The sequence below is a fragment of the Neovison vison genome, chromosome 13 (genome assembly GCF_020171115.1).
Source record: "Neovison vison isolate M4711 chromosome 13, ASM_NN_V1, whole genome shotgun sequence".
Classification (NCBI taxonomy): domain Eukaryota; kingdom Metazoa; phylum Chordata; class Mammalia; order Carnivora; family Mustelidae; genus Neogale; species Neogale vison.
Genome location: NC_058103.1, coordinates 73065732 through 73083348, shown reverse-complemented (window position 1 = coordinate 73083348; position 17617 = coordinate 73065732). Strand labels below are relative to the sequence as shown.

Genomic DNA, 17617 nt, shown 5'->3' with positions numbered 1-17617 from the left:
TGATCTAAACATGTTCCTTAAAGAAGGCCTATAGCATCTAATACCCATTATAAGTGCCTTGGAAAATGTCTCCCTGCCTTGTTTCCTGGTTTCACTCTCTTGACTTTTATGATATACATCCTCTTTTACCTCCTAGGAAAATGGTCAGGCATTATTTAAGGCTAGTACTACAGGAAGATGTTTAGATCTCTCCCACACTCAAGTAGCTCTCTCATTTCCTGCAACTTAAAGATTGTAAAAACAATTCTTGGCATCATTGGGGGTGAGAGGTAATATACTCATTAAGTATGGTTTATTTCTATATTTCATTCTTCTAGCTTTGGGTATATTCTTCCATTGCCAATGTTAGTAAGCAAAACTCTGTTCCTTGTCCTAATTTATTATAATTTTGTTGCCTATTGTTTCCTCTATGCCTAGTTAACTATGTTGATTTTCCTTTGAGACCCAGACTTTCAGCTTACTAAAGTATATAGATAAAATAAAGGTGTCCTTTTATTGTTATTGCAACTCTATTGGTTTTATATTACAAGCTCTGAATGGTGGAATGGGCAAAGACCACCACAACTTAGATGAAACCTGTATTCTTCTTTGGGTACTAAATAGAAATGAGAAATTAAATGAGTCAGCCACTGGCAGGGAGACCATAAGCAAAAATATTGAAAAAGTGTAAAGATAGCAGACATCTGCCAGAAATAAATTAGGTCCTGGAAATGACCCTGAAGCTGAAGTAGGATTCCCTACTCTTTCTGGAACTCTGAATTTTTTTTTTTTTTAAAGATTTTATTTATTTATTTGACAGAGAGAGATCACAAGCAGACAGAGAGGCAGGCAGAGAGAGAAAGAAGGAAGCAGGCTCCCGGCTGAGCAGAGAGCCCGATGCGGGGCTCGATCCCAGGACCCTGGGATCATGACCTGAGCCGAAGGCAGCGGCTTAACCCACTGAGCCATCCAGGCGCCCCTCTGAATTTATTTTTAAAGGCATTTCTAGACACCTCTTCTGGGCAAGAGCCTGTGCTGTAGCAGGTACAGGAGACAAATCTGCCCAGTGATAGATGCTAATACACTGCCTTTCAAAGTTTTTGTTCCTTTGATTTTTTTTAAAGATGTATTTATTTATTTTAGAGAGTGCATGTGCACATGCAAATGGGAGAAGAGACAGAGGGAGAGAATCCTCACACAGAGGCTTCATTTAGCACAGAGGCCCCACTGAGCAGGGAGCCTGATCTCATGACCCATGAGATCATAACTTAAGCCAAAACCATAAGTAGGGTGCTTAACTGACTGAGCCACCCAGGTGCCCCAGGTTTTGTTTTCTTAATCTACCTCAATATATCCTGTTGTTAAAAACAACAACAACAACAACAAGAAAAAAGTATACTAAACCAGAATGTTAATGGATTTGGCTCCATTAATCTCTAAACCATAGAAGTGGCAAAGTGGAGGAGAGATAAACAATTTTATTTGTGGCCTTTTATTATTATTCTAGCAATTTGGGGTATCCACTCTTATTTCTAGATGGTTAACCCATTGAAATCTTTTTATCTGACTCCATCTGATGGAAACCATTCTAAAACATCAATAATCAATTAAGTTAAAGACCTGGGTCCCTCTGTCCCCAAGACAGATCCTATAAAAAGAGGAAAGTCTCAATTACAGACATAAATTGAACCAACACCAAAAAAGATGAAATATTAGTCTCTGTCAAGTTAGGCAGGAGGGAGTTTCAGGTTTGTAAAACCAAACCTGGAACTTACCTGCACCCACCTTCTGAACAGCAGAAACCATCCCTCTCCTCTATTCCTCTGTAACCTAATTCTACTTTTTAAAAGGACATTTCCCCTAATTCCCACATCCAATAAATATCCAGTCTAAATTATTCTCCACCCAATTATTAAACTTTTCACAAGCTCCATGGGGAAGATTTACCCTGAGACAAATAGTGAACAGAATGGGGACTTTGGAAAAAGATTAAAAAAAAAAAGAAGTACAAGGCAAAAGTGGTCCCAGTATCAGAAATGAAAACATTCTGCTACCTGTGCAACTCAGTAACAAGGAAGGTAAACCATATAGTCACGTTGGTGTGCATTAAGGAAAGACTAGTGATGAAACTGGGACATACTAAGACTCTTAGTTGTATTATTCATGGACTTGTGCTCAGAAAAGGGGTGTGAGGCAGCCTTACATTCCAGGGAAAATGGTGGGACTGGGGTCTGCACTGGAATCATCAATTGAATCAAAATTCTTTACTCTTCTTTTCCAGTCCTCCTATAGATGTATGGCCAAGGTCTGGGCTTTCCATTGCACACTAAGGGAAAAGAACAGCAGACATGAAGAGAGCAAAAAAGCCTTCTCCCAGCCCATGGTTTGGACCAGATCCTTAGCGCACTCTTCACTGAGACGAGAGGACTGATTTCTGTTCATCCAATCCTCACCTCTCTTTAGATCCTATGGTCATCCTCTCTGGTCCACCCTCACTACATCCCCAATCCCCCAACCTCAAGAACACAAAGCTTTTCAGTTCTTTGCCACAAAGTAATTTAAAAAAATGTGGTTTCTTTGTTTAAACAGTTACTAAGTTGGTTCATCTTTTAGTAACAGACCTTCCCTCCCCTAGTCCCCCCGACTCAGTCCTGTATGATCACATCGTCATCATCATCATCCTCTTCTTCCTCCTCCTCCTCCTCTTCATCCTCGTCATCTTCTGGCAGTTCTTCCTCCTCCTCTTCTTCCTCTTCATCTAGACAAACCACCACCTCAGCTGGCTCAGGTAATCGAGAATCAAACCAATCCAGTACCTGCTGGGTGCTAAGCCTTGATGCCTGACTCAGTTGAGGGATATCACTTTCCCGCAGTTGTTGATGGGCTGCCCAGTACCTCTCCAAGGGTCGTATATCCGGTGGGGGTGGGGGGTTTGGCAGAGGTGGTGTCTCAGCCCATTCATTCAAGGAGCGGGTTGAAGGTGGGGGTGTGGGAATTGCTGGGTCCTGGAAACTGGAGGCACCAGGTACTGCATTGTCCCGAAACCATTTTAGTTGCCCATGCTTCAAGGCATAGCGTGTGTCACCAAACCACTGAATGATCTCAGGTCGAGGTAAACCAGTGATCTGTTCTAATTTATGGTAATCCTCACGCCGTGCCCATTGGCACTGTAAAAAAAAAGATTTGAGGATAGCCAGCTGCTCTTTGGTTTTGCGCTTGGTCTTTCGCTGGCGTTGCATATCTGGGGAAAGGTACTCTGCAGGGCCAACCCTACCTGGTACTGAGTTATGTCTTAGCCCCTGGGGCCAAGCTGGCTCCAGATGTGGGGGCAGTGCCTGTTCACTGGGTGACAGTGGCTGTGAGATACAGCCTAGTGACTGGAGGGGTTTAGAGGTGGCAGTAGCTCCATTAGCCAGTACCGGGAAAGTGGAAGAAGAGGTAGAGGGAGAAGAAGGAGTCATATTAGATGTTGACTCCTGCTTACAACTACTAGCAAGTAGTGAGATTGGTGGGGGCTTATCCCGAGCATGTGGCGGATGGACAGCTGTGGAGTGGTTCCAGGAAGCAGAACCTAGGCCATGTGACTGGTGGGGACCCCTGCCTGCCTGCTCCTTAGAGAAGCCACCACTTTGAAGATCCTGCCAAAAATCTGATTGGTGGGGGAATGCCCCACTGCCAGGTGCCATCAGGGGTTCCTTTGCTTTCTGGTGACTCAGCAGCTCTGAGGACTCCTCAGGTTCTACCTTCAAGCCTTTCATTTGGGTGGGCTCACTAAGAGTCAGGGGTACTATTCCAAGACCCATTTGTTCTGGAGGTGGCAATGGAGGAGGCACCTCCTCTGGGGGCCGCCCTGCATGATGAGTAAAAGAGAGAAGAGATTTGAAATGGAGCTGGTCCCGATGGTAGACCACTCGGGCTCGAGTCTCTTCTATTTCTTCAGATGACCAGCTAATGCCACAGCGGAGGCGCTGGGCCATGAACCAAGTCTTGACTTTCTCCATCTGCAGCCCATAGCGTAAGCAGAGAAGGGCAATGTCTGCTAGACTGGGATAGGGAAAGTAGCTGAAGGTTTGTAGCAAGTGTTCATTGCCATCCAGCTCACTGGTCTGGGCTGCTTGGGTCCACACAAGCTGTAGCTCCTCGGAGATTGGAGGCAGGCAGATGAGCCCCGCTGGGGAGCTATTAAGACTGCTGGCCTCTTTATTAGGAGGCATGGTGCTTTCTGATTTGTGCCCTTCAGAGATAGCTGTAATAAGAAGAGAAACAGCTCAATCACTGGGGCTCCTCTTTCAGCCTGTTGCTCAATTTCTGCCAAACAAAATGCTGGACTCCAATACAATCAACTATCTATGTGTACCATGTTGGATTGCTTTTAAAGTGCTTTAGTAATTTCTCATTTAATTTTCCTAATTTTATGACCCTGTTAAAATTCCTGTTGTATGTATGGAAAAACCAAAGTCCATAGAAGTTAAATTACCCCAAGTCACATGACTAGTGAACACTATCACCAGGACAAAAATCTGTCTTTAGAGATTAAGGAAGAAAACTCATCCTTATGTTGCCTTAGTTTTTCTAATTCAAACTCACTTCATCCTCTAAGTCCATGGAACAGGAGTCACAAAATGAAATCTCAACCACAAAAACATGAAGTGCAGTAATCTCAGAACTGATGCAAATTGCTTTAACTCCTGGCAATTTATGATTACCTCTAGAATGTCGAGACAGGTGGGAAATACAAGAGAGGAGCTAGAAGGCAGGACAGCACTGTTCCACTGCCCAGCCCCCAGCCCCCTTTCCTCTTCCCTTCTTGGTGGTGGAGTCCTTCAGGGAGGGCAATGATAGTGCCTTTAAGCCCTAAAACCAAACCCGTTTTATTTTCTCTCTATAGGATAAGACACAGGTCAGATATCTGGGATAAATGGGGCTTACTCCTCCTGGGTTTTGGGGTCCTGTGGGGGTAGAGGGAATTGTTTCCACCAAGTCATCCTCAGAACAAAGGTTAGCCCCTCCCCCAAGCCTTTGTCTCTTCCTGCAGCTCAGTCTCTCTCTGGGGAGCCTGGAGAGCTCCCTCAGACTGTAACAGCCCCTCCACACAGGGCTGAAGCCCTGCCAGTCTTATCTCTGCAGCCCAGCTTTCTTCTCAGGGCCAGGTGGGCAGATGTACTGTGAATGGAAGCCAGGTCCTGCAGGCTCCCCAGCAGCACCACTGCTCCCAGGGCTGTGGGTGTAGGGGCTGCAGGGAGAGCTCCTGATCCTGCATCATGCCTGAAATACCTGCTCAGGTTATTTCCCAGAAAGTTCTGTTGACCAGGTTTTAACTCAGCTCCCTGGATGGGCATTAGAAACTCTTTAACACATCTGCCACCCTTTACTGTTAGAGGAATCCCATCTGAGTTTATAAATATTTACCTCTGATATGTTAAGGATGGGACAGGATTCCTAGGTAAACACTACATGATGAACTAAGAATCTCAAGTCCAGGACGTTATAGTACATAGTGGTATCAAGGGATTTTATATGACGATTAGAAAAATTTGGAAGCATTTTAATGAGTCTCCATTTCCTTTTAACAATCTGATCTATTGAACTGAAGGCCATGCAGATCCTAAAGGCTGTACAGCTTGAAGAGAACCTGAAGAGGGTAAATGGAGGCAGCATGGCACAGTGGGTAGAAATGTGATCCCTGACTAAGGCCAAACTGCAGTCTGAATCCCAGTTCTGCTACTTACCAGCTATATGATCTTGGGCAAGCTACTGAACTTAAGGGAGCTTTAGTTTCTTCATGTGTAAAAAATGCACAGTGCTGCATGTCTATAAAGCTATGTATTTTTATCAGGAACCTACTATGTGCTAGGCAAGACCTAACACAGCTATTGGTGTGCGGGTCTGGGGTGAGGCAGATTTGAGATTAACTGCAGCTCCACTCCTTCCTAGAGTGTTGCCTGTCCTTGGGCAAATTATTTAATCTCACAAAGCCTTAGTTTCCCCTCAGAAAGAAAGGCGGTCAAAACAGCACCTTCCTCCAAGTTTATGGCTAAATGAAAAAAATGCAGTTGACGTGATGCCTAGAACAAAGTAAAGGCTCAATAAATGGCAGCTTTTCTCATTACTTCAGCCTCACAGGGCGATTCTGATATAAGGGAATGCCATTCTTTTCCTAGACACGGAGGGAAGTGAAGCAAAGACTGCATTCTTTAAAATCATTGTTTTCCATCTCTTTTTTCCTAATTCTAATGAGCAGTGGAAAAAACCAGGATATCCATGATTTTATGCTCTTTACATTTTGGGAGTTGGATATCATTCCAGAATGGATTATGCTGCTTTAAAAAAAAGTATGAAAGTCACAGCTTTAGGAGAACTGAATCTGTATCTTGGGTATAAATCCTTTTTGATTGCCAGATGAATTGCCAATGCAGTACTACCTCTACCTTTACCCTCCAGGTTCATCCCAGACACACCTGAGTGGCCTGTGAGCAACTGCTTACACAGATGGGTGCTAAACCACCATTCAGACATTGTGGCCCACCGCCAAACCTAAGCTGGAGAATACTTTATGATTGCAGCACCTGACATCTACTTAACCTTATTTGTGTCCGTTTTTTAAGTTCACAATTATACTTTAGATAAGAGAAAACTGTGGCCCAAGGAATAAAGCAGTCCAGCTTAAGGATGAAGACTGCCAGACAGGAAATAAGACAGGCACAGCTATAGGCTTTACAAGGAAGCATTTTGTTTTCATTCATGTGGTTTGCTATCCTCCAGATTCTCATGGTATCAGTTTGATGTTTCAGTATAACATACATAATGCAAATACCGTATTTGGGGTACTGCATACATCCAGTTTTCCAATTACACAAAACAAACTGTGGTAAATTTCCTGATGTAGAGTAGTGGCTTAAATCAAGGCACAGCTAGCTGTACAGCTAGCCACATGGTATCTCCCTGGAAGAATGTGGCTTTGACACAGGGAGAAACTACAACCGGAGAGAGGCTCATGAGAACTATAACAAGGAGAATAGACCCCACATTAATCAAAACCAAAATAAGGACACCACAGTGCCTTGTGTTCTTATACCTCCATTTGGAAAGGATAGAAAAAGAAGGGAATCAAAACGAGAAATAAAGACTCCTATGGGCAGAGATGGTAGTGATGATGGGATTACCAATTCTGAATAATTACTAAATTTGTATCCTTATTAAATATATATGCCCTACCACTCCTTCAAATAGCTAGTAAAAAATATAATGAGAAAAACATATATAGAGGATAACACCCTTTGTTCCCTTTGGGCTTTCCATACCTGTGGACAGATGGCAGTAACTTAAAACTTCCAGTTTGGGTATACATACAATCCTAGGAAAAAGAGGTGTTCACAACTCTAGGGTTGATTGTAGACTTATGATAAAGCAGGAAACCGTTCAAATGAGAAACTAATGATCCTGCAAAATTACCCTGTATTTTTATTCAGAGAAGAATTGGAGTACTGCCTGAAATGTGTCTTGGTGATACAGTTTTAAGGGCCTTAAAAGAATTTTCAGTGGTATTCAACTTACGTGCTTCTCAACTTTTTTGGGTTATGAACTTCTCTGATAATCAGATAAAGGTATGGACCACTCAGAAAGTTATGACTACCCTCACCATAAACATCTAAACTTACACATTATATATATAATCTCAAAGGATTCACTGGCTGCCCAGAAGCCCAATTTAAGAACCTCTGACTTATGTCCTTCCAACTTAATAAAAAAAAAAAAAAAGGAGTGATGGTAATTGCTTAACGAGGAACATACTGCTTGATGTGAATGAATGGAAAGAGTGGATGGAATACTCAAGAGAATTTAAGTCTAGAAGGGACTGGATATTGGGGATATTAATTGGAGAGAGTGGAAGGGAGAGGTGTTCAACTGGGCCAGGAGCGTGATTTAACTGATCCACTGGGTTATATGACCAACACCCACAGTGTGCCATGTACTAGAGGATGGTAGGCTACTCTCTAGTGTGCCAAAATCATCTGTTTCCTTCACCTGCCCTATGAGCCTGGACCAGTTGCAGGTGATTCCCAACCTGTTTATGCCTGCTTCTTCTTTATTTATATAATAATGTAATTAAATATCACATAAACCTATGAAAAATTAGTGCGCTAAAAATTGTTTCTATGAAAACAAAGTCAAATGTTAAGGTGTTGTACAGTTGTTGAATTGGGAGTAGCAGGGAACTGTAAAAGATTAGAGGGGCAGGGGACTTAAAAAATCTCAAACGTTTTCTGCATTCAGATTGCTCCAAAAGTGTTTAAATTCTCACTGCATTAAAACAAAACAAAACCGGGGCGCCTGGGTGGCTCAGTGGGTTAAAGCCTCTGCCTTCAGCTCAGGTCATGATCCTAGGGTTCTGGGATGGAGCCCCGCGTCGGGCTCTCTGCTCCGCGGGGAACCTGCTTTCTCCCCTCTCTCTCTCTGCCTGCCTCTCTGCCTACTTGTGATTTCTCTCTGTCAAATAAATAAAAAGATCTTTAAAAAACAAAACTGGGGCGCCTGGGTGGCTCAGTGCGGTAAAGCCTTTGCCTTCAGCTCAGGTCATGATCCCAGAATCGAGCTGTGCATCGGGCTCTCTGCTCAACAGGAAGCCTGCTTCCCCCTCTCTCTCTGCCTGCCTCTCTGCCTACTTGTGATCTCTGTCAAATAAATAAAATCTTTTTAAAAATAAATAAAACAAAACAAAAACCCCCTTGAAATCATACATTAGAGGCAGTGGCACATTAGAATTACCTGGGAAAATTTAAACCAGGGAACCCTCCTTCGTATTTTGACTTAAATTAGTCTGGACTCGGGCCCAGGCATCAGTACTTTCAAAAGTTCTCAGGTGCAGCCAGATTTGAAATTCGCTTGTGTAGTTTATATGGAAAGACAACTGGGAACTCCAATCAGCAGACTTACACAAAGAAAACGCCTGGACACTACCTCAGAAGATTGGTGCAATGAACATACTTTTAATGACAATGCTTAAGAGATGTATGCATCATTTAAAAAATTCCCAAGTTTAACTGGCTTGTTTTTTTCAATCATTGCCATTTACCTGTCCTACTCATATAATATAAAAGGGCTTCAAATGTATGGTGAGGAGGTTCGTACGATAAAAGATCTCCTGATCTGGGCCCACATTACCAAACAGGTCTCAGCTTGAGTCTTTCAGTTTAGAAGTCTCAGATTAGGACACAAAACCAGGAACCTCTGAGAACTCGGGTTCTCACTTTTTTGGTTTGTTTTCTGAGTATGGTTGGGTAGGGGGTCAGAAGGCGCAGTTTCTCCCAAACCTTTCATTCCCAAATACCATCGCTTCCCAGAAGTAAGACCAGGTTTCTGTACGTGTGTTGAGGTCGCCAGGAGGTAGTCGTGGGGGGAGGAGGAGAGGCCTGGGAAGGAAACGTTTCTCCTATCCTCCATTTCGCAGGCAGTCTATAAGGCTCCAAACTGGGTCAGAGAACAAAAAGTTGCTGCACTTGGGGCGATGAGCCCCAGGGAGCAGCCGAATCTCAATCCTCCCCTCGCCGGGGGGGCGTCCCAACCAAGCCTTCCCCTCCTCCCTACACACCCACTCACCCTCCCCCAGTTACAACAGGGAACCGAAAAGTCCAGAGGAGAAAGGAGAGAGAACGGGGCGACTTCGAGCCTAGAATTCTCCAACCACCTCCCCCCCCCCAGCACGGGGATGGGGCTCCGGAGGTCGGAGATCTTACAGGGGCTGGGAGGGGAAGTCGAAGGGGCTGGGGATCACTCACCACGGTCCGGCCCGGGCGGCGGCTCCCAGCCTCGCACCATGGGCCGGGGGGAAAGGGGGAGAAAGGGCAGGGGGCCTCCGGGGTGGGAGTGGGGTTCCCGCCCGGTGCGGCCTGCTCCAAGCCCACCCGCGCGGAGGGCCGGGACCGGGACTGCCCCCCCTGTCCCCGAGAGCGCGCCCGTATAGCCCAACCCTGCTCGAACGAGTTGGAGGCGGGGCGGATGGGTGGGGCGAGCTCCAGGGGCGGTGCCAAGGTGGCCCGTGTCCCGATTGGTGGAAGTAGGCAGGCAGGCACCGGCGGAACGCACTGGGCCGGCCATTGGCTGCGTGAGTCTCGGCTGAAGTCGGTTATTGGCTGGGTGGGCCTCAGTCGGGGTGGCTATTGGCTGCTTGGGTCAGGGAAGATGTCCCCCAGGGCCAGGGTGCTGTGAATGGTACCTCCTCTCCCCCCCTCCCCCCGCTTTCGACCTTTCCGCGCCGGACCTTCGGAGTACGCTGAGCCGTGGTCCTCCCGGAATTGCCCCAAGGAATTCACAGGAGTTTGTTCAGTTGTCCAAGACCAACTTGCAACTACTCTCCATTTGTTCCTCCTGAAGGAAGACTTTTTTCAGCATCCCCTTGTCAGCCTTACACGCGAGTAGAACCAGAGCGGAGCCGCGCCTGCCCAGCCGAGGGCAGTCAGCAGCGTCGCTGTAAACGAAGCGCCCAGAGCAACCGGGAACTTGTTCTCCAGATGGGTCAAATGTCTTGCAGCCTGAAAGACGAGGATCCCAGCAGCCCGGCCCCTTCAGAACACTGCACAGGTGTTCCCACGGACTAAGTGCCGGAAGTAGGCACCTGTTTGGGGACCCCCCCCCCAGATAATCCGACCCCTAGGCCCACCTCTCTGTCCCAGTGAGGAGGACCTGCCTCATATATTTGAGGACCTTGATTTTCGCTGTCAGGAAAAAGATGGCAACAAAATGGGACTTTTCACCAGAGTAGTCACAAAAGTTGTGGGACAAAAGTTAATGTATTTGGAATTTGGGCCAAAGCTTGTATATTTAGGATTCTCGGTCTTTATTTTTTTTTTTTAATATTTTATTTATTTGACAGAGAGAGATCACAAGTAGGCAGAGAGGCAGGCAGAGAGGGGGAAGCAGGCTCTCTGCTGAACAGAGAGCTCGATGTGGGGCTCGATCCTAGGACCCTGAGATCTTGACCTGAGCCGAAGGCAGAGGCTTTATCCCACTGAGCCACTCAGGCGCCCCAGATTCTCGGTCTTTAAACAAAGACTGGACCCAGTACTTTCTGAAGTGATTCTTTTGTTCTTATATGCTAATCTTTGAAAAAGTCTCTTTTTGCCTTTAGGTCACTTAATAGTTTACACAACTACAATAATTTATGAAACAATTTCAGACTTTTTCTGTACCCCACAGACATCACCCCTCCCATATACTCCCCAGCAAACCAATGCCTGCTATGGATTCTTTATTGTTCCAATTTAAGGTCTAGAGCACTTTCATGGTTGTCAGACATCAGAAATGGTTTTCAACTTCAGCATTGAGCCTCATGTTAATTATGGCTGTATTTGTACCTGCCCACCTCCCAGCCCCATTACATTCAGTAAAAATTTCAACCTCCTAAGAGCCAGCCCTACAATATTCAAACTAGTATCCAGCAAAAACATCAGCAAAACATAGGTGTAAACAAAGGAAAGATATATATACTCAGCTTTAGAGCTGGAAACTTCTGATCCCTCAGTGTTTAAGCTAGGGCTCGTAGTACATAACAGACTTTGTCTTAAATCATGACTATTACCATGCCCCAATAGTTTGTATACAATAAAAGAAAAAGTGAAATATTTTAGGCAGCAGCAGCCCTCAGTTTTCAGTGGAGTTGTTCTCTCATAATCCAAACAAATAACAAGACTGGGTTGATTGGGAAGAAATCATGATTAATCTGGCTGGAAAACCAGTCAATGTCTGTGAGAACCTAGTGCCTGCCCCTCTATAGAGGGATCAGTTAGGCACCCTGGGCAACACTGATCACCGTCTTTTGGAAATAAGAAAGGTGGACCTTTTCTGCCACCTTTCTTGTCTCATTAAGACACTCACTCCTGAGACTCGGGAGTAGGAAGCAGAATTAAAGACAGGTTTAAGAGAGGGGAAATTAAAGGAAAGAAGAAACTTATCTACCCCTTTTATAGAGTGCGTGCTAAGCTTCCCTCTTTTTTTTTTTTAAGATTTTATTTATTTGAGAGAGAGAGAGAGTATGCACAAGCAGGGGGAGGGACAGAGGGAAAAGCAGGCTCCCTACTCAGCAGGGAGCCTGATGTGGGCCTCCATCCCAGGATCCTGGGATCATGACCTGAGCCCAAGGCAGACCCTTGACTGACTGAGCCACACAGGTGCCCTGTGAAGCCTCCCTCTTATGTGGGTTTCACCCTAAAGCTTTAGAAGATGGAGTGGACTAGGATGGGGATTGGAAGAGAGGAATGGATGCAGGCTGACAATATCAGAGAAGGAAGGGCCCCTACCTCTAGCAAGACAACAAAACTTCTCAGCTTTTCCAGGGACTAGTGCTGAAAGAATGAGGACTTGTCATCCTCAATGTAGAGATGTTAATTCCCCATCTTTGGTGAAAATTCTCTCTTCCTTTGCATGGCTTAGATATAAGTAGGATTAACCAGAGGCACATTTACCATATACCTAAGGAAACTTAAGTTTCAAAGTCACTTCTTGCACAGACCTCTTCCAAAGCACTGGAGAAGCTCCAGGGTGTGTTAATGTGGTTGTGGCTTTTTGTAAAATTTGAAAAAAAAATATTTCAACTGAAACTGGCTAAGATTGATGTCTCTTTCCTTTCTGATTTCCCCTCCATTATATTTCTCCTTCTGTCAGGTGGCAGTGGAAAGGCCATGGGTATTTTGAAATTGGCTAGAGAAATGGAGTTGGGGATACATTTAGTTTGGGTTGAATAGGTATATGACTGTGGTTTGCTGTAATTTCTGTAAATACTTTAATAGCCAGTATGGCATTAGAGGCTGAACTATGTCGTCCATCACCCCCCCTTCATATGATAAAATCCTAACTCCGGATACCTTAGAATATAACTGTATTTGGAAATAAGCTCTATAAAGAAGTGATGACGTTAAAATGAGGTCTTCAGGGAGGCCTGGGTGGCTCAGTCAGTTAAGTGGCTGCCTTCGGCTCAGGTCATAATCCCAGGATCCTGGGGTGGAGTCCCACATCAGGCTCCTTGCTCGGCAGGGAGGCTGCTTCTCCCTCTGCCTCTGCTTGCCACTCTGCCTGCCTTTGCTCTCTCTTTCTCTGACAAATAAATAAAATCTTTAAAAAAAATGAGGTCTTCAGGGTGAGTCCTAATCCAATATGACTGGTATCTTTATAGTAGGAAATTTGGACACAGACATGAACATAGAAAAGACCATGGGAAGACATAGGGAGAAGATGACTCTAAGGAAAGGAACCTCAGAATTAAGTAAACCCTGTGGATATGTTGATCTCAGTCTTCTACCCTCCACAACTGAGAGAGAATTTCATTTTAAGCCACCCAGTGGGTTGTATTTTGTATGGCAGCTCTAGCAGACTAATACAGATACGTTAATCCTAATGTCAACAATCCAGAGTATATTAGTCATTCCAAATTTGTAATGCTCTGAAATTTTACACATGTATCAAAGAAATTTGATGGTGTTTTTTTTCAGGTTTGACAAAAATCTAAAAAATCATGTAACATTATCATTTATAAGGTGTGAAGGTGAAAATTTTCTAAATCACTAAGAATTTTTTTAAAAAGCAATCATGTAGGGGCACCTGGGTGGCTCAGTTGGTTAAGGCTTCTGCCTTCCACTCGGGTCACGATCCCAGAGTTCTGGAATCAAGCCCCGCATCGGGCTCTCTGCTCAGCGGGGAGCCTGCTTCCTTGTCTGTCTCTCTCTGCCTGCCTCTCTGCCTACTTGTGATCTCAGTGTCTGTCAAATAGATAAATAAAATCTTTTTAAAAAATCATGTAGGAAACTGAATTACTTTTCTGTACTTCTTATAGAAAACATTATAATAAACAATATGAAAACTCGATCAAGGAGCATGCACCCAAAAACAAAATTGTAAAAATAAAAAATGCTAGTCAAGTAGGTAATTTCTAAAATTTGTTATTTTTCTTTTTATTTATTTTTAATTTATTTTTATTTTTCTTATTATTATTTTTATTTTTTTTTTTTTGACAGGCATAGATCACAAGTAGGAGGAGAGGCAGGCAGAGAGAGGGAGGGAGGGGGAAGAAGGCTCCCTGCTAAGCAGAGAGCCCGAAGCGGGCTCGATCCCAGGAGTCTGGGATCATGACCTAAGACGAAGGCAGAGACTTTAACCCACTGAGCCACCCAGGGGCCCTTGATTTTTTTTTTTTTTTAATATTGTGGTGTCAGTTCCTTAAAAATTCTAATTTATCTTTTTCATTTTAAAGTTTTCACTTTAGTGCCTAATATATTTATTTTTCTTTTAAAAGGCTCCAAAAGGGGGTGCCTGAGTGGCTCAGTGGGTTAACCTCTGCCTTCGGCTCAGGTCATGATCTCAGGGTCCTGGGATCGAGCCCCACATCGGGCTCTCTGCTCAGTGGAGAGCCTGCTTCCCTTCTTCTCTCTCTCTGCCTGCCTCTCTGTCTACTTGTGATCTATGTCTGTCAAATAAATAAATAAAACCTTAAAAAAAAAAAAGGCTCCAAAAGTTGTATTTCAGGCACTTCAAAACTTGGATCTACCTGGGACAAGCCAAATGGATATGGTGAGTTTCTGCCTCACTTAGGAGAACCATGCCTCACCATTCTATGCCCTGTCTCCTAAGAAATACAAAAGCTGAGGGCTGACCAATCAGAACTGCAAATATTGAAGATCTGGGATAGCAAGAGCTGCAGTGGAGTTTGTGGAGAAGGATTTCAGACAGACTTATCACTAAACTAAGGTGCGAGAGGCCTGGAAAGGCATTTCGGCACAAAGGGACCTTAGGCAGTAAGCCACGGAGAAGAACCCTGGGAAGCCCTGCTTACCTCTCTTTGGGTGTCTGCTCCTCATGCTGACTCTACCCTTCAGCATATCTAGTTTCACAACGTAAGTGTGGGTGCTCTACCATGACATCACAACTTGGCCATTATGATGTAATGAGGAGGCATCTGATTATTCTCAGGCTAGGCTTCCCTATTAGAAACACTGTCTGGAGGGCACCTGGGTGGCTCAGTGGGTTAAGCCTTTGCCTTTGGCTCAGGTCATGGTCTCAGGGTCCTGGGATCAAGCCTGGCATCTGGCTCTCTGCTCAGCAGGGAGCCTGCTTCCCTTCCTCTCTCTCTTGCCTGCCTCTCTGCCTACTTGTGATCTCTGTTTGTCAAACAAAATCTTAAAAAAAAAAAAAAAAAAAAGACGTCTGATTATTTTGTGGGTAACTGGATTCTCTCATCGTTCAGTTGATGTGGGGGTCAATATTATGTTAGAACTTGATCTTTTTCGAGGATGTCTCACTTAAATATCTGTTGCTCCATTCTGGATTAGACAGAGGTCTTTGCTTTTCCTTGTCATCATGTTTCCTATGCTTTGCTCTTTCCTTTAGGGCTTACAGAGCAGAATATAACTTAGATGGCCCCCTTAAGGAAGAAGAGGTCCTGCCCCCAACCTGAGGGGAAATTTGGCACCTTTGCCCAAGGTGTACCCTTTAACTGCACCAGGAACTGATGCTGGGTGCCAGGGCACTAAAGCTGGGTCCTGATAACTTTCCTACCACTACCCAATATGGTGGTGGGATTCTATTGGAGTGTCTTGTACCAGGGCTGCCCAACTCCTCCATATCTTTTGCCCACCCAACTTTTACAGAGCAATAGGATACCAGCAGATAGATTTTTAAGAAATGAGATGACCAAGATACCAGGGGGTGGGAGAGAGGAATCTCATTTCTGGGTCTCTTGCCACCCTCTACCCCAAACAAACAATACTTCTCAGTATTTTATGATATACTTTCATGTTTTGACTTTATTTCAAGTATGAGGTCTTTTATCCAGAAGGGAGGGCAGTTGCATGAGGAAGCTGAAGCGAGGCACAATACTCATGGATTTGGGCCCCAGTGAAAAGGGCTGCACTGTGGAGGGTGAGGACACTCTGGGAGGGCCTGATGAGAACAGTGGTTTGGGGAGATCCACAAAACAAACTTTCAATTCCTCTCCAGGTTAGCTAGTCAATGGGTGGATTATTCAGTCTTTTTAGCAACTTCACTGTTCCTTAACAATATCACCCGAAGAAGTGCCCAAGCTGGGAAAACAGAGAAAACTACAAGTGCCTTTTGTTTCTTTTTATGCCTGGATAGGGAAGGGAATTGAAACTAGCAGCAGAAAATGAAACATTTGTAACATTACCCCTTGCCATGAAAAATTATGGGTCTGACTATAGAGGCCGCTTTGTAGCCTGGGAGTGGGATATGGTCAGGAGGGCTGGGGTTAAGCCCCATCTTGAGCTGCACTAACAAATTCTCTGACCCTGCTGAAATCTTCTCATCTCTGGACCTGTGTCCTCATTTGTACTGGAGCATGGACTCAGTGATCTCTAAAGACAAGCTTTTCCAGGTCTCTGATTGTACGATCTTGCTGATTACAAGGGCCCAGAGATCTGGAGGAACTCCAGAGAAACGCAGGTGTTAGAAGCAAGGGAATGTGGGAGTTCGACTGGAAAGTTCAGGAGCCAGGGCTTATTGTGAAGAGAAATGAACTACAGTCATGAAGAGAAACAAAGGTACGAGAGGAAGGTTGTTAGATAAGCAAGTATAGGAAGACATCTGAGGTCTGGATGAGAGAAATAGGCAAAAGTGTTCTAGCTGTGTTGTTTCAAGGACCCAAGCCCCTGACCAGGGTAATGTTTTCTCTTCTAGCACTGCCTGGTCCACAGCTGACCTGTATACACCAAACTGCTCCTGCTCATACAGCCAGCCTTCAGGGGAAAGAACCCATCCCCGTAACATCTAATACATCTCTAAAGATTCCACCAAACTCCTAGTGCTTCCCATATCAGATTAGACTATCAGCTTACCCCAAGCCCTGGGGCAGCTCTATATGGAAAGAACTAGAAGATTTAGGTGTTGGTTCTATAAAGCTGAGAATGACAGGGCAGGTAGGGGGTTGGAAGTCATAGCTCTTCTTAAAGAAAAAACTCAGAGGGTTCCCTGTCTCCAACCAGTTTACATTTATCCACTCAGCAATATCTGGGCTCGCAGAGAGAGCCCAAGCACAGACCATTCAGCAGTTGTCCTACTCAGGGATACCCTTTAATGGAAACTTTAGGGATTGGTCATTTCAAGACCAGTCAGGGGAATGGAAAGGGTGTCATACCAACAGATGCAGAATGTTGGTTAGGGGCAGGAGAGAATCCCAATGTAAGGAAAAGCTGAAGTTCACATGGGTTCCCGAGTTCTCTAGCAGGCAGGCAGTGTGGTCCCCTTGCTGATTCTGCAGAGCTGGGACACTGGTACAGGACAGAGCAGCAAGCCCCTGCATGGGAGCTTGGGACCCTCTACTTTGCCTTCTCTCTTCGGTAAACTGGGAGGATGGGAAGGCAGAGGAGTTAGAAACTGTGGTCTTTTCCTAATAAGAGATTACATATGGCAAAGTTTTCAGTTTTGTTTTTGAAGGAAAAAATGTAATAACATGATTATACACAGAAGCTCTGGAGATCCTGAGTTCACAACCCTAGCTGTGCTATTTACCAGCGATGTGATCTTGAACAAATTACTGAGCTTTTCTGAGCAGTTTCCTCATCTCTAAAACAGGGATAATATTTCTCAACTGATAGGGTTGTTCTGAAGATTATAATGCATGCAAGACACAAGACACATG

At 44.7% G+C, this 17617-nt stretch overlaps 1 protein-coding gene across 1 annotated transcript; it reads right to left on the bottom strand.

Moving 5' to 3' along the window:
• Nucleotides 1-1441: 1441 nt before the first annotated feature.
• On the bottom strand, nucleotides 1442-9928 carry HOMEZ (homeobox and leucine zipper encoding). Its single transcript, XM_044230401.1, has 2 exons — nucleotides 9756-9928; nucleotides 1442-4225 (listed from the first exon to the last, which is right to left on the bottom strand). The coding sequence occupies exons 1-2, from the start codon at nucleotides 9793-9795 to the stop codon at nucleotides 2625-2627; spliced, it is 1641 nt and encodes a 546-aa protein (XP_044086336.1). The 5' UTR covers nucleotides 9796-9928; the 3' UTR covers nucleotides 1442-2624.
• Between the last annotated feature and the right edge of the window lie 7689 nt (nucleotides 9929-17617).

Coding starts and splice junctions, on each gene's coding strand:
- HOMEZ (XM_044230401.1), bottom strand. CDS start 9,795: ATGGTGCGAGGCTGGGAGCCGCCGCCCGGGCCGGACCGTG. Junction 4,226..9,755: donor GCCGCCCGGGCCGGACCGTG/GTGAGTGATCCC, acceptor TTCTTATTACAG/CTATCTCTGAAGGGCACAAA.